The 15,380-nt window shown below is 53.1% G+C and overlaps 1 protein-coding gene across 1 annotated transcript; it reads right to left on the reverse strand.

Moving 5' to 3' along the window:
* Positions 1-5,548: 5,548 nt before the first annotated feature.
* On the reverse strand, positions 5,549-9,285 carry KBTBD13 (kelch repeat and BTB domain containing 13). The gene has a single exon (XM_036438960.2). The coding sequence runs from the start codon at positions 8,963-8,965 to the stop codon at positions 7,583-7,585; it is 1,383 nt and encodes a 460-aa protein (XP_036294853.1). The 5' UTR covers positions 8,966-9,285; the 3' UTR covers positions 5,549-7,582.
* Positions 9,286-15,380: the final 6,095 nt, after the last annotated feature.

Consider the following 15,380-nt stretch of genomic DNA (forward strand, 5'->3'; position numbering starts at 1 on the left):
GGGCCTGGAGTGAGGGTATCCAGGGCTCCTCCTGAGTACCCAGCAGGATGTCTGATTAAACCTGGTAAAGGCCAGGTCTGGCCAGAGAACTAGGCCCTCCTGAGAGGTGGGGCCTGCAGACCTGCCTGGTCCCCCACTTGGGAGGGGGCAGAAGCTGTGCACCCTGGAGCGCATGCATCTGGTTCCGTTCCCATTCCCAGCCACTCCTCCGAGAGCTTCTAAAGGTCACTTTGTTCCCCTCAAACTCAAGTGGCTTGGGAGGCAAGTCCCCAGCTTCCGGTCACCGAGGCACCACCCCTTCTGGTAAGACATCCCTCCGGTTCCCATCACTGTACAATCAGGCCACGGCCCTGAAATGGACAAGTTGCTGTATTCTCTCTGTGCCCACACTAACCTCTCAGTGACACATGCCCAGAGAGACCAGGGCCAGAGGGGACAGGGCATGCATTTCGGCAGGAAGAAGAAAGGAACCTTGAGGAAAGAAGCCATGTACACAGAGTGGAAGGCCGCTGTAGGGAGAGTGGAAGGCTAGTGACAGGACAGAGTTCTCACCTCTCCTGCACCTGGGGACTGAGCGGCCGTGCAGACAGGGCCACCCGGCAGGAGCTGTGACCTGGTGAGTGCAGGAAGAAGATGGGTGCGAGGCAGCCCTGCAGGGAGGGATCCAGGAACAAAGTCCCTTGACTTCCCACTCCTCCCACACCCACCTTCTGCTAGAACCGCCCCCCCCCCCCCCATTTGGAGCCAGAATCGGGAGAAGAGCCCATCGATACAACCCAAAAGGGCAGCCTCCTGGGTGTGGAGCATGAGAAGGGGAGAGTCAGCCTGGAGGGGCAGACAGGAGCCGGGCAGCACAGGGCAGGGCTTGGTATTGGTATCCATCTTCCGTAGTTACCACCTCCGACACTTGCTGTGGCTCCCCACTTCCTACAGAGGAAGGCCCACGTTGTCAGCCTGGCACTGCAGGCTCTTCACACCTCAGGCTCCAGCCTCCCTCCCCACCCGAGAGCCACAGGTGCTCCACACAGCAGCTCTGCACGAGGATGTACATCTCACCGTCATCAACATTTTACACAGAGACCCAGTTTGCCTGAGGTGACACAGCTGGCAAGTGATGGAGCTGCCAGGTGCCCTGCCACCAAAGCCGACGCTTACCCGTTCTGCCATCCTGAGTGCTGAGAACATCGACAGGAGAACCACAGGCAACTCGTCACAGGAAGGGTCTCAATAAAGGGGTGGGGAGAAGAAGTAAAAGGAAGGGAGGAGAAAGGAGTGCGAAAGATGAGCAGAACATATGCTGAGGTAGGTTCTCATCTTACTCTCATACCTGACAGAGCCAGGGTTTGACTAAAAAACCAGCTGGTTACCTGTCAGGCAGAGCCAGCTTCTGCAGAGTGGTGCGTGCAAGATTCTCAGTCCCTAGTTTTGACCCCAACCCAATGCTATGTCCCTCAGAGCACCTGAAATTGCCTCTGCCAACCACGACTTGGAGTTAGGCACACCTATAGAAGGCCCTTGTTAGAATGAAAATGTTAACTGGAAAGAGAAATACTGGGCTAATGGCATCAGGCCACTCTTACAGTTGTCAAAAGTGTGTGTGTGTGTGTGTGTTTTGAAGGCCCCAGGTGCCCAAATACTACAATTAGAGATCAACTTGTCCCCACCTGCTGAATGAAAGCAGAATGCTCAAAGCGTGGGACCAAGAGAAGTGAGACTTACTGGAAAGAATAAGGATGGAAGTCTGGAATCAGGGCGCAGGCCTGATGGGTCATTTGGAAGGCAGCACAAGAGAGGCAGCACGGTGCAGTGACAGAATTCTGGAGACGTGGGTTTGGCCCCGGGTTGTCCACTTGGCTTCCTTCTCCTCCCGGTAAAAAGAGGGGGGTTGGATGAGATGCTTACATCCTGTTCCAAGACCCCGTGACCCCACAAAAGGCCCCCTTTCCCTTTTGTCAGCAGCTGAGAGACACCGGAGTGGGGCTCCCTCTGTCCATGCTCCCCCACTTCAGCTGGACAGAATCAGGATGGCTGCAGCAGACACTGCTGGGTGAATTCTAGGAGACTCCTCCATTGAGACCCCATATCCTGTGCCCGTGACGGGCCTGCTCCGAGGTGGCCTGTCTGCCCACAGCCGTGTCTCCCACCAGCACGGTTAATTTGCTGCTGCTCCTGGGAAGTGGCAGCAACTTGACGCAAAGTAATTAGGATGAAAAAGAGGCCCAGCTGCTTGGGGCCAAAGGAAAATAAACAGACCAGCCCTGTGTGTATTCCACCGCCAAGAGCAGCAATTCTTCACAGGGTGATTACCACTTCCAGCTCCAGCCTCCTCCCCTCCACAGACGGCAGAGAAGTGGCCTACCAGCTGCTGCTGCTCCCCGACCCCACTCTTCTGACAGGGAACCTGGCAGCCCAGCACCTCCTCAGGAAGGTCTCCCTCATTACCTGGCCCCCTACCCCTGCAGAAATGAAATCTACCAGTCTCCGGGTTTTTCCTTTGGTTGATTGACCAATTCATTCATTCTTCTGACATCCATTGAGAGCCATTCATTCGTTAAATATTTATTGAGCCCCTATGTTCCAGTCACTGTTCTGGGTCCTGGCTGGTATAGCAATGAACAAACGGAAAAATCTGTGCCCTCATCAAGCTCCATTTTAGTAGGAGGAACAGACACTAAACAAGTAAAAATATAGCATGGTTGCCCTAGCTGCTTTGGCTCAGTAGATAAAGGGCCAGCCTGTGGACTGAAGAGTCCCAGGTTTGATTCCTGTCAAGGGCACAAGCCCCAGTTACAGGCTTGATCCCCAGTCGGGGATATGCAGGAGGCAGCTAATCAATGATTCCCTCTTATCATTGATGTTTCTATATCTCTCTCCCTCTTCATTCCTCTCTTAAATCAATAAAATATATATTAAAAAATATATATATAGCATGGTAGACAATGCTAAATGCTATGGAAGAAAGAGAAGCCATAAAGAGGAGTATGGAATGTAGAGAAAGAAGAGGTAGATTTTAAAGGAGGGTGGTCAGGAAATGAAAGTGACATCTAAGCAAAGACCTGCAGGAAGTGGGGGTGAGCCAGGCAACCAGTGAGGGAGGTGTGCCCGGCAGAGGGACACCGTGCAAAGGCCCTGAGGTGTGCCCGTGTTCAGTGAGGCTGGGGGCGAAGGGTAAGAGAAGTCAGAAAGGAAATGGACTTTGGTTTTTTACTCATGTGAGCAGAGGCAACAGGACTGGCTGGCATTTCATTCTGGCTGCCATGTGAGCAGACTGAAGGGAGACCAGCAGGGAAGCAGGCCCTGGGTGAAGTGTGAGAAGGTCTGGCTTCTCCTGCCTCTGTCACCAGGCTACATAAGCAGAACAGGATAACTTCCAGGGAGAGGAAAGCTTGGGGTGCAGGACATCCAGACATTAACTCTCTGGGTCAAGGAGAGAGAGAGAGAGGGAGCGAGCGCGCGTACAACCGGAGAGAGCTGCAGGGAGTTGGGCTGCAGGGCTGTCATGGAGGTTCAGGAAAACACTCCTTGCTGCATGGCACACACGTGTGCCACATATACTAGTACCGTGGTCGCCAAATTGCGGCTCGCGAGCCACATGCTGCTCTTTGCCCCCTTGAGTGTGGCTCTTCCACAAAATACCACGGCCTAGGCGAGTCTATTTTGAAGAAGTGGCATTAGAAGTTTAAGTTTTAAAAATTTGGCTCTCAAAAGAAATTTCAATCATTGATGACATATACACATAAGGAACTGTTTGACATTGAAATTGGGTCTCAAAAGAACTGTTAGCCCAGAAAGAAACTCACTACAGACTGATTCATATGCCTTTCAGCATAACCATTATTGCTTGTCTCATTTTCGATTCTTATATTTCCAGTAGGACATGATTTCACTCATCTAGGGGAAATGGTGAACAGCATAGACTGATGAACAAGAACAGACCCAGAGATAAGGAGCCATGGGTCAGACTGTTGGACCCCAAAGGGAGGGTGGGGATAAAAGGGAGAGACCAACCAAAGGACTTGTGTGCCTAACCAGTGGTCAAGGACAATAGGGGAGGTGGGGGCATGAGTGGGAAGGGGTGGGGGATTGGGATGGGGGGTTGAGGACAAATATGTGATACCTTAATCAATAAAGAAATTAAAAAATAATAAATTTTAAAAAAGAAATTTCAATCGTTGCACTGTTGACATTTGGCTTTGTTAACTAATGAGTTTGCTGACCACTGTACCAGATCTCTCTGGGATAACAGATTTCTCATCGTGGGCCTCTGGGCTGGGGCAGAGGGATTTCTGTACCTGCAAACTAGGCACGGGGACAATCCTTGCCAAGTATGTCAGGTTGTGGGAGGAACACGAAGTCTGACCTTTGGGGCCAGAGTGGACGATGGGCCATTATGGAAACTTCCCCGAGAGGGAGTCTCTGTGATAGTGCAAACAACCCAGGGCCTCCACCAGGCACTGACACTCTTGTGAAGTGGGCCATTAGTCTCCCAGCTAGATCCTAAGGCTGAAGAACCCAGGACAGTTAATGTTCCTCTTGGAGGAGGAGGAAAAGGGCTGGGTCCAGCAAAATGGATGAACTCCTCAAAGTAGAGGTGCTGAGAGAAGGTAATGGAGGGGAGTGTTAAGGAGACAGGCAGAAACACCCCGTCCATCTTAGAATGTCAGCCAAGCAAGAAGGCAACAACAGAAAATAAGCGTGTGGTCCTGGGTTCAAAGCTGGGCTCTGCTACTTCCTAGATGTGTCTCTTCCAATCTCATACCTTTGGGTGTTTTGGGTTATTTTTCTTCCTTCTTCTTTAAGAAGGGAGTAGGAGTGTTGGTGAGATGTCTATCACTAAAAAATTCTTACAAAGCTTAAATAAGTCAACTGTGGGAAAGCTGTAAACATTGCATTGTTACTATGCACACAAGACAGCCCAGAAAGGGCTGCTCTGGATCAAGGAACAACCAAATCTCAGGAGCCAGCAGGCCCCATCTGGGCTGGCCCATGCAGCCAGCTGCAAAAGCTGACCAACACAAGGCTCTGTGGATCGAGAGCAAATGAGCTGACAGATCTTGAGATTGCAAGTCTCAGGGTCGTGAGCCCTGGACTGAGCAGAGATCACTGTGTTAAGTAGGCAAAAGGAGGACTGTGTGTCCTTTCAATGTTATCCTGGGCAGAATTGAAGAGCTAAGAGTTACACAAGTCTCTAGGACAGTGGTCGGCAAACTCATTAGTCAGCAGAGCCAAATATCAACAGTACAACAATTGATATTTCTTTTGAGAGCTGAAAATAGACTTCTATGCATGGGCCATGAAGTTTCAATCGCACTGTACACGCATGCCTGCATGTGGTATTTTGTGGGAGCCACACTCAAGGGGCCAAAGAGCAGCATGTGGCTTGGGAGCCGCAGTTTGCCAATCACCGCTCTAGGGGAATGTACTTTGCTTTTATAGTTTACTACTGATCAGTGTCCTGGCTTTGAGAACTTACATGCTACTATGCATTTGCATGTACAAATATGTATAAGCATGTATGTGAAGATGCAAAGGATTTTAGTCCAGTAGAGAACCACACAATTTATGGTTTTATTGACTTGTAAGACATTAACCAGTTTCATTTCTTACCTTAGCAAACTTACTTCAGTATGTCTTTCCCAACTAGATATACAAATCTCTGCATCTCAAATGCTCCTTGGAGAAACCTACCATTCCTCTGGTTCCCTTCTTAAAAGAGTTAAGTAAGTCTTGGATAAAAGTTATGCTTTGACAAAACCCCAAAATGAGGACTCTGCCATACTTTGGCATGGGCCAGTGGCTGTGGGCCAGCCAATCAGCCTCTGAGACTCACATATCGCATCTGCCACAGGGAGAAGGCACCCGACTCCAAGACTGAGGTAGGGCTGCAGTGAGGAGAGGGATGGGAAGGTACATCATTCACAGGATGCAGAAGGCAGGACTCATTGTTATGACTCATCACATTAGGCTACTCCAGGGCTAGAAGGTCCCAGCCTCTGAGGGCTGCCTTCTCCCAGGCTTGGGACACAAACCAGGGGAAAGGCAGGTAGGGCAGTTCTGATGCTAGACTCCGTGTGCAGATGCTGCATTCTCCACTTGTGATGAGGCCAGGATTTCCCATGGGCCTCGGGTCCTGGAGGATGGAGACCTTTCAGGACCACACAGGGGCATGGAAAGGATGGAGGACTGGAGTGCGAATCTGACCAGGAGCCAGGGTGGGGTATTCTAAAGGAGGGACAAGTGTCTTCAACCAACACCAGGTCCCTAACTAGTGGCCTCTGTAGCCTGTCAGAACCTCATCATATTATTTTGTGGGTAGGAAAGTGCCCAGCTCAACTGACAGCACAATAGGATCTCTACCCTTGCTATCTGCATACTTGTGTGGCTGTACACGCACATGCAAACACACACACATACAGAGAATGATGTCAGTCAGGGGTCCAATAAGCAATGTAGGCGGCTAAGGTCAACAACAGCCAACCCTGCACAGAAGAAGGGAGCACAGAGCCAACAGAAAAAGAGAAGAAGAGGAAAGGCATTCCAGGCCCAGAGAACAGCAGGGGCAGAGGCTGGAAGGCAGAATTAACCTGCAGAATGTGGGGAAGGATAAGATGAGGCCATCAGAACTGGCCCGAGTGTCCTGTAATCAGGGAAGTTAATAATCCACTGACCCTGTGGTAATTGTAAAAAGGAAGTGGACAAGGGCTTCCAACTGGGTTCTCCCCTGCAGGGCCACACCCCGTAAGGGGTATGAGAACCCCCTTTTTCCTCATAGGTCTCACTCCAGGTTCAGTTCAGTTATTGTCTCTATAAGCCAGCCCAGCCTTGCCCCATCCTGGAATGCCTTCATTGGTAGCTGTTCTGCCTTAAACCCTGGGTTCACAGACTCATATGAACCTCCCCTTTCATTAGCTAATTATCCCAAATATTTCCTCATAGTTAGTGTACCCTCCTTCCTGGAGTTAGTACTTTTCCTCTCCCTATTTTCCTTTGCCCTGATTTCCTTGGTACTTTGTTTTTTATATATTGGGGGTGGGGGTGGGGGGCAGGAGTTTGTTTTTGCACGTTGCCTTCAACCCTTTGTGGACCAAGACACAAGTATGTTTAAGCCTTTTGTTGTCCTGTCAATGTTCTGTTAAGACGAATTGTTTTGGACAAAATTCTAAGCTTTGTGGACCCCTGTCTGGCAACTACAGATTACATTAGGGCAAGCACTATGCAGGGCCCACAGTAATTGCCTAATTCTTGCCTCGTGATTGGCAGTTTAACATTACTTAACTCACTCCTAGCCATGCTCAATTACTGGTCCATCATTCACCTACAAGCCTAGGTGATAAAAATCCCACTCTCCTGCCCTTTCCACTGACCCCCAGCTCTCAGAAAAGCTCAAATAATTTGAGGGCTCACACCCCAGCATTGCTCCCTGAGTTTCTTGGACATGTACACACCACCAAAAGACATGCGATTTAGACCTCGCAATCAGAGAGAGAGAGAGAGACGTTCCCTGCCCAACTAAGGCCGGCCTCGTAGACTCAGCCACAGCCCAGGGAAGACTCAGGAGGTCGTCCCCTCCTAAAGCCAGGGGTCACAGTTCGGGCGTTGTTAAGGCCACAGGCCCCGGAGCACCGGGAGGCAGCCTCAGGAGAAAGGTCTGCAACGAGCCGGGCCGCGGGAAACCCGCCTTTTCCCTGAGCAGCCGCCACGTGCTGCCCTCGATGGCGTAGAGCAGCGTGAACATGCGGTTGACGGTGTAGACTGTGTCGCCGCGCACCACCGCCGTGAAGAGCGCCCCCTTGCTGTTGACGAACTGGCCGGGCAGCGCCGTCCACTGGCCCGTGGCCAGGTTGAGGCAGTCGATGGCGCAGTGCAGGAAGTCGTCCGACGGCCCGTTGCGCACCACGTAGAGGCTGTCGCGGTGGGCCACCATGTAGTGGCCGTAGCTCTGCGGCCGCTGCAGGTCGGCCACCGGCAGCCAGGCGTCGGCCCGCCCCGCGTACTCCACCACGGCCGTGGTGTCCGCCGGCCGCCACAGGCACACGAAGAGGCGCCCGCGCGCCTGGGCGCAGGGCACGCCGGCGGCCGGCTGCGGCAGGTCCGCCACGAAGCTCCAGCAGCCCGTGGCCGGGTCGTAGCGCTCCACGGAGCTCATGGCGGTCCTCTGGAACTCGCCGCCGATGGCGTAGAGGCGGCCGTCGAAGCCGGCCAGCGCCGTGTCGTAGCGCGGCTGGTGCGGGCTGGGGATCGCGCGCCACGTGCCGCCGTGGTCGTCGGGGTCGTAGCAGAAGCCCAGCTCCACCACCTCCTTGCTGGCGCCGCGCACGCCGCCCACGATGTAGAGCTTGTTGCCCAGCGTGGCCACGCCCGCCAGCAGCGTGCTGGCCTCCAGCGGCAGCGCGGCCAGCGTGCGCCACGCGTTCTCCTCCTCGTCCAGGTAGCACACGGTGCGCGACGCGTCCTCCAGGAAGCCCGGCGCCGGCGTGTGCGTGCTCACGGCCACGTAGCTGCTGGGCCGTAGCGCCGCCACGTAGGCGCGCGCCTCCGGCAGCGCCAGCTCGGCCGCCAGCTCGCGCGCACCGTCGCGGATGAAGAGCGCGGCGCTGTGGAACACGTCCCGCAGGCCGAAGGCGGCCGCCGCGTCGCACAGCGCCGCGCAGTTGTCGGACGTGAGGCTGTGCTCCAGGAAGCGCGCCAGCGCGGGCGCCTGCAGGAAGGCGGCGCACTCCACGGCCTGCAGCAGGTCGTCGGCCGCCTCCAGCGCCGGCCGCTCGCCGCGCAGCACCCGCAGCGCCGTGCGGAAGCCGCCGGGGCTCAGCGCGCCCAGGCGCACCTCGGCCGCGCGCGCCTCCCGCATGCCCGAGCGGAAGAGGCCGCGGAAGAAGCCGCAGTGCTCCACCAGCAGGGCCCGGTCGGCCTGGAAGAGCTGGCCGTCCACCCACACCTGCACCGGGACCTGCGGGCTTGGAAGCATGGCGAGCCGGAGGGCGGGGAGCCGCCGCTGGGGGGGACCTGGGTTCAGCGGCCACGGACTCTGGGGCTCCCCACCCCCGGAGCAGCGGCAAAACACTTCCCCGGGCTATAAATATATCCCTGGCTAAAGATAGGATGGCTCATGTGATGTGGCGGCTGGCTGGCAGGTTGTAGGGCCCTGCGCGCAGAGGGCATCAGAGACCTGCACGGTCACCCAGTCCCTCACGGGAAATGATAGGAGTGCCCACATACTGAGCATCCACCTGCGGCATGCTGGGCAGTGTGAGGGATGCTTACAAAGATATCCCGTTTAACCTGCACTACACCAGCGGTATGCTCTTCTGTAAGCAAGTGCCCTGCCGCCAGGCCCTCTGTTCCCTCAAAATGGGGCTAATAATAGCACCTCTTTCACGGTAAAGGTATCCCCTGCTTCTTTAAAGTTTGCTTTATGCCACTTCGCTTTCTTGAAAGACCCCCATTACTATCTGTTTCCCTAACTAAAAGATTATCTGAGGAGCAAAAATAGCGTTCAGTGTTTTGTAACCAGCCCTTGTAGGAGCAGCTGGTACCCTGAGCAGCAGCCAGAGTGGCCCCTCCAAGCTCCTTCCCTGGAATTACACTCTGCATCTCAACATCAACCCGTGTAACTCTACACTATGTCTGTGAGCATCTCTGCTTTCTTTATTTTCTGCATCCATTAGCAAGATAATGGCTTTTTTGCTTTTAGGCTATTTCGATTTGCAAAAGGTTTTGTAGGAACACTACTTTCAGATAGTTGGAACAATATCTGTAGTGTTCAGAATAAGGTTCAGAGACTATTCTGTGACTTGTTCAGGGTTATTCAACTGGGAAGAAGCAAGGACAGGATTAATACCTAGCCCACACCATCGGCTGGTGGGCATGGAGTGATTGGGCACTGGAGGGACAAGGCAGAGGTAGAACAAATAGGTGAGCCAGGCTGGGGTCTGGAGCAGAGTGCTAATCTGGTCTGGGCCCTGAGTCTGGCCTAGTCCAATCTCATTTTGAGCCTGGATTTTCTTCTCTAAAAATGGGAGGGTAGCACGTATCTAAAAAGCCCCTGAATGTGGAAATACTTCCTGACTTGGGTTGAGAATGGGAAGCTGATGTCTACTCCCCACTTGCCAGCACTCCTCCGCTTCTGTGTCTTTAAACCTTAGGAAAAGGAAAGTGGGGCTGCGTATCATGTATCTCTGGATGAGGAGAAGGGCTTCTTGAAATAATAATAGCACTTAAATTGCACTGTGTGTCAGACACTTTTGTAAGCACGTTAATTCCCATAATTATTGTAACAATCCTATGAGTAAATGCTATTATTTTTCTTTCGTTTAATAGTTAATTTTCTACTTATTGGTTATAGCAACACTATGACTTAATTTTTTATTTTTATTGATTTCAGAGAGAAAGGGAGAGGGAGAGAGAAACATTAATGATGACAGAGAATCATCAATCGGCTGCCTCCTGCACCCCCCCACCCCCACTGGGGATCGAGCCCACAACCCAGGCATGTGCCCTGATGGGGTTCATAGGTTGACACTCAACCATTGAGCCACACCAGCCGGGCAATTACATACTATTAATGGCCCCACTTCATAGACTAGGAGACTAAGGCACTAAGAGGTGGTCACATGCTTGAGGTCACATGGCTGGAAAGTGGCAGAACTAGGATTGGCATGCAGCCAGTCTGACTCTGGAGCATGTGCCCCTAGCCCCTGTGCCTGCTGTCTCTCTCTACTACAAATGCCAGGAGGTCACAATTGGAAGGAACCTCAGGCTCATAAGGCTCAACACCTTTATTAATAGTGGAAGATCAGAAAGAGAATTGCCCAGGGTCAATTAGCTTGGGGCAGACAGTCCCACGCCTCCTGCTGTCCAACCTTGTGGCAGTTTTCCCCCTGCACCGAACTTTCTTGTGTGACACCTAAGAGTCTGGGTCCCAAAATGTCAGTTGGAAGGGAGCTTAGTGATTATTTTATCCTGCCATCTCATTCTACTGGTGGGGAAACTGAGGCCCAGACCTGTGTAGGATGATACCTGCCATTCTGGAGATGTTCAGCTGCAGGACTACTTCAGGAGGATGGAGAGGCTCACAGTGACCAAGTGGGAGTTGGGAGGAGGCAGGAGAGTTTCCCTTCCCCAGGACACACGCACGCACAGACCCTCACGTACGGATCTGCAGAGCCAACACAAATGTGCCTCCCCTGCCAGGGAACTGCCACCCAGTTCCCTACATCAAAGCAGGTCTGGGATGTGGGGACCACTTTTGTGAGCCTGGGAAGCCAGAGGCCTGGAGGAGGCAGCCAGAAATATCCTAGATGCTCTGCCCTAGGGACCAGACAGGAAGAGGAAGTGGAGTTGGGGGGGGGGGGGGCAGGAGTCCCCATGAACACTATCCCAGGCCCTCTGCCAGCTTCTTTATTTCCCTGAGGCCAGTCACTGGCTGACAGGGAACATTGTGACCATCTCCCTGTTGGAAGAAAATAGACTCTGCAATGCCTGGTCTTCACTATCCTTGCTGGTGGGCTCGGGTGTAGGAAGTGGGTATCTGACTATTCCCATTTCACAGACGAGGAAAGGGAGGCCCGGAGATGGAATGGGCCTTTCCTTGATTATGAACAAAGTTGTGGGACTGGATTGGACCCTGTCCACGGATCCCAGGTCCCAGCCCAGCTGCCTCTCCTCACCAGCACTACTCGAGGATAGAAACTGCTGTCTCCAAGCTCAAGCTAAGAGGCGGGGCTGAGAAGGGGCTGACGCCCAGGAGGCCACAGTTTCCTCCCAAAAAGCCTGTTTCAGGTAGGTAGTAACTGGCAGACACAACCAGATGGAGCCATTGCCTGGACTGCTCCTGAGAACTTGGGGGGAAAGGAGAGCAAATCCCTCCTGGTTGAAGCTTGCTCCCAATCTCACATTTCCCCAAGTCCAGCCCCGGCTTGAGGGTGTTGGGACTCTGGTGCACACACACACCCTTTGGAGCCAGCAGTAGGGAGGGGTTCACCCAAGGTGGGGGTCATGGTTCTGAGGCTGGGCGGAGGATCAGGCCTTTGGCTCTGCCCCAAGACCCCAGTGGGGTGTTGTCTGCAGATGGTGAGTTTCCTCCCCCCAGGCAGTGAGCATCCCTCTGGGACTCGGAGAGGACAGGAATTATCCTGGCTGTGGGCAGCCCACGGAGTTCCCAGGCCCTGCCTGACCTCACACCAGCCTCCTCCTCCACTTTGCACCCCTAATGCTGTGCAAGGTTGGAGGTGGGGGAAATGAAAGGAGCTATGCGTCAGACTTCCTGGGGCTTTCTAGAGCATACGCCCAGTCTTTTTGTCCCTGTACAGAACGATTGGCCCACAGGAAGGGGTCTGTTACGTGGACTCCGGGCCCTAACCTAAGTAGGAGTCCCAGGCTGATGGAGGAGACATAGCTCTTGCCCTGGGAGGGGTCCCCACACTCTGATGGGGGACCCGTGGCCTTTGCAGCCCCTGGTGGTATTTCTACACACAGGGTAGTAAGGAACTCACCTGGACCTGGCAAAGGAAGAACACTGGACTAGGAATCAGTATTACTGCCAGGCTCCGATGCTGGGACTGGCACTGCTTTGATTTGCAAAAGCTACCCAACCCTCTCTGGGTCTCAGTTCTCCATCTGTAAAATGGAACTCTGGATCTGATTTCCAAGGTCAGTTCAGCTTTGACATCTGAGTTTATCATTGTACAACCACTGGAGAGGCTGCCATGTTGTCCCTCCAGAGAAGGCTGAGGCATCACAACAGGGTCTCGAAAGCTTAGCTTTATGTGGAATGGCTCCTGAGGGGTGGGTGGCAAGGGTAGGACCAGGCATCCAGGAATCCCCCCTGGCCTTCCCATCTAGATCTGCACATGCCCCACTCATCCCCTCCAGACACATCTCTTCTTAAAAATATATTTTTATTTATTTCAGAAAGGAAGGGAGAGGAAGAGAGAGATCGAAACATCAATGAAGAAAGAGAATCATTGATTGGCTGCCTCCTGCACACCCCCCATTGGGGATCAAGCCTGCAGCCCAGGCATGTGCCCTTTGGTTCAACCGGAATTGAACCCGGGACCCTCCAGTTGGCAGGCCGATGCTCTATCCACTGAGCCAAACCGGCTAAGGCCAGGCACACCTCTTGAGCACCTGCTGCATGCCCACTGCTAGGCTGGGCGCCACATCCTCTGTGCTTTGAGTGCATGAGGGCCTCCTGTAAGAAGCGCGGGGAGGGTGGGGCTCCTTGCCCTAGCAGGATGACCTCTCTCTTGACCCGAAGTCCAAACCTCTGGTCACTAAACAGTTTGGCTTGTTGGCAGGTGGGTGAGAAGTGTGTGCTATTCATGTCAGAGGGAGCAGAGGGAACTATCTTTTGCTTTTGGGGGCCATGGGTGGAGGACTCTTTCATGTTATCTCATCTAATCCTTACTATTACCCCTATTTTAAAGACGAGGAACTGAGGCTCAGAAAGGCAAAGGAGCTCATTCCAGGGTCTGACAGTAGCGGATTATTCCAAAGGGCTTTGCAGTCCGCCCTGACCCTCCTGGGTGCTGGACAAGCAGCCTGCAGAGAAGGGCCGTGAGGATGAGGAAAGGGACTGGGTGCAGTTGGGAGGTCTGCGCTGTCTTCCTCCCACGCCTCAGAGGAGGGGCTGACTTTGGCACTTAGCAGTCACAGCTGAGGGCCTGACTAACCAGCTGGCTACTGGTTCAAATCTCTGAACTGGAAGGGAATTAAGGATCATCTCATCTGATCCTTTGAGTCATGATGGAGTCTCCTCTACAATGCCTCCTTGAGTGACTCACTGCTTGGTTGTCTTCCATGTTGGGGGGCTTCAGAGAGTTAGAGCTCACCCTCACACTGAGCTAGTGGCACGCCTCCTTGCGGATCCCATCTACTTTGGATCCGAGTTTTAAAGAGAAGGAAAGTAACAGCTCCCGCCTCACACCAGCAGGGAAGTAGTGAAATGTACCCCTCGTTGGGTCTGTGGGTGTCCACAGCTTGCCCTCTCCCCGGGCACCCTCCAGTGAGACTGGTTCTCTTCCCACAGACCCCATTCAGAACCAGCCTGTCCTCACAGCCCAGGCATGTGCCTGGAACTTGGCTCCCACTTTTTCTCCTCCGAAAACTCAGGAACACCCTTGGCCGTTAGCTCTGTGAGGAATTCTGGCCCCAGGGTGTAATCTAAACAAATTTCTCCCAACACCTTTAGAGCCTTAATAACACAGCTGGTTTATTACCACAGCTCCCAGAAACACAGTTAAGCTGAGTCAGTATTTATGTCCTGTCCTGGGAAATAATTTTCCTTCTTGGTTGAGGAGTTTAACATTAGCATCTAATACCCCACTCCCCTCTTGCCTACTGACCTGGGTTTATGGTTTCTCTTGTGCATGGTGGGTAGATTAGCTGGGTGTGGGGGGGGCGGGGAGGGAGGATGGGATTAGAGTGAGAAACGCTGCAGTGAGAGGTCTCTGAGACTCTCATTCCCTTCCCCACTCTAGCCTGCAGTGTATTCCAAAGAGTCCCAACAGAATTTTAGAAAGTGCTCAGGCATGGAGCCGAGGGCTGATTCCATCACTCTCAATTAGGCCTAAATCACATCGTGGAATTTTGGATTTATTTCCCCCTTTTTTAGTATTATAGATAGGGATAAAAGGCCCAAAGAAAGGTCACTTGCCTAAGGTCACCCAGTGAAGGAGTTGGCATAGATCCTAAGTGTCTGGGTCCTCCATGTCATGTGGGCCCTCTGCCCTGTGTCTCACATGAACAGATTTACCCTGAGTCCCAAGGGGAATGATAGGTGCCCCCCACCAGGCTCCACCAACCCCAGAATTATTATTATTTTTAAATATATTTTTAAATTTCAGAGAGGGAGAGAGGGAGAAACATCGACGATGAGCATCCTTGATTAGCTGCCTCCTGCACGCCCCCTTCTGGAGATCGTGCCTGTAACCCTGGCAGGTGCCCCGACCAAGAATAATTCTTAGGTCTACACTCAACCACTGAGCCACCACAGCAAGAGGTGTGCCAGGTTTTAGGACAAATAAAATGCCCATTTACACCCTAGGGCCTAGGCTACTAATAGATGCAACTTATTAGCTCTGATCCGGTGGCAATCTGCAATGCAGAATGGGTTTCGTTTTTGAAGCGGAGCCCACATTGGCCATGGACTGTTAGTCAGGAGTTCTCATCCTCCCCCTCCCAGGAGCCTGGCTCCTGCCTGGGTGCTGCAGAGATGCCTGGAAGTCTCCACAAGGGCAGGGGAGTGCTGCCCTGGAAGTTGTGTGCCAAGGCTGTGACCTAGAAAAAGGGCAAGGCTTGGAGTTGAACCCAGCCGACTTCCCGGAGGAGGGGGCAGGGGAAGCTGGGTGGAACAAAGGGAGGGAGGGACTTGCTTGCTGGAA

Source organism: Pipistrellus kuhlii, unplaced genomic scaffold, assembly GCF_014108245.1.
Source record: "Pipistrellus kuhlii isolate mPipKuh1 unplaced genomic scaffold, mPipKuh1.p scaffold_m20_p_1, whole genome shotgun sequence".
Taxonomy (NCBI): domain Eukaryota; kingdom Metazoa; phylum Chordata; class Mammalia; order Chiroptera; family Vespertilionidae; genus Pipistrellus; species Pipistrellus kuhlii.

Excerpts from the sequence above, each read along its gene's own strand:
- KBTBD13 (XM_036438960.2), bottom strand. The coding sequence starts at position 8,965 with ATGCTTCCAAGCCCGCAGGTCCCGGTGCAGGTGTGGGTGGACGGCCAG.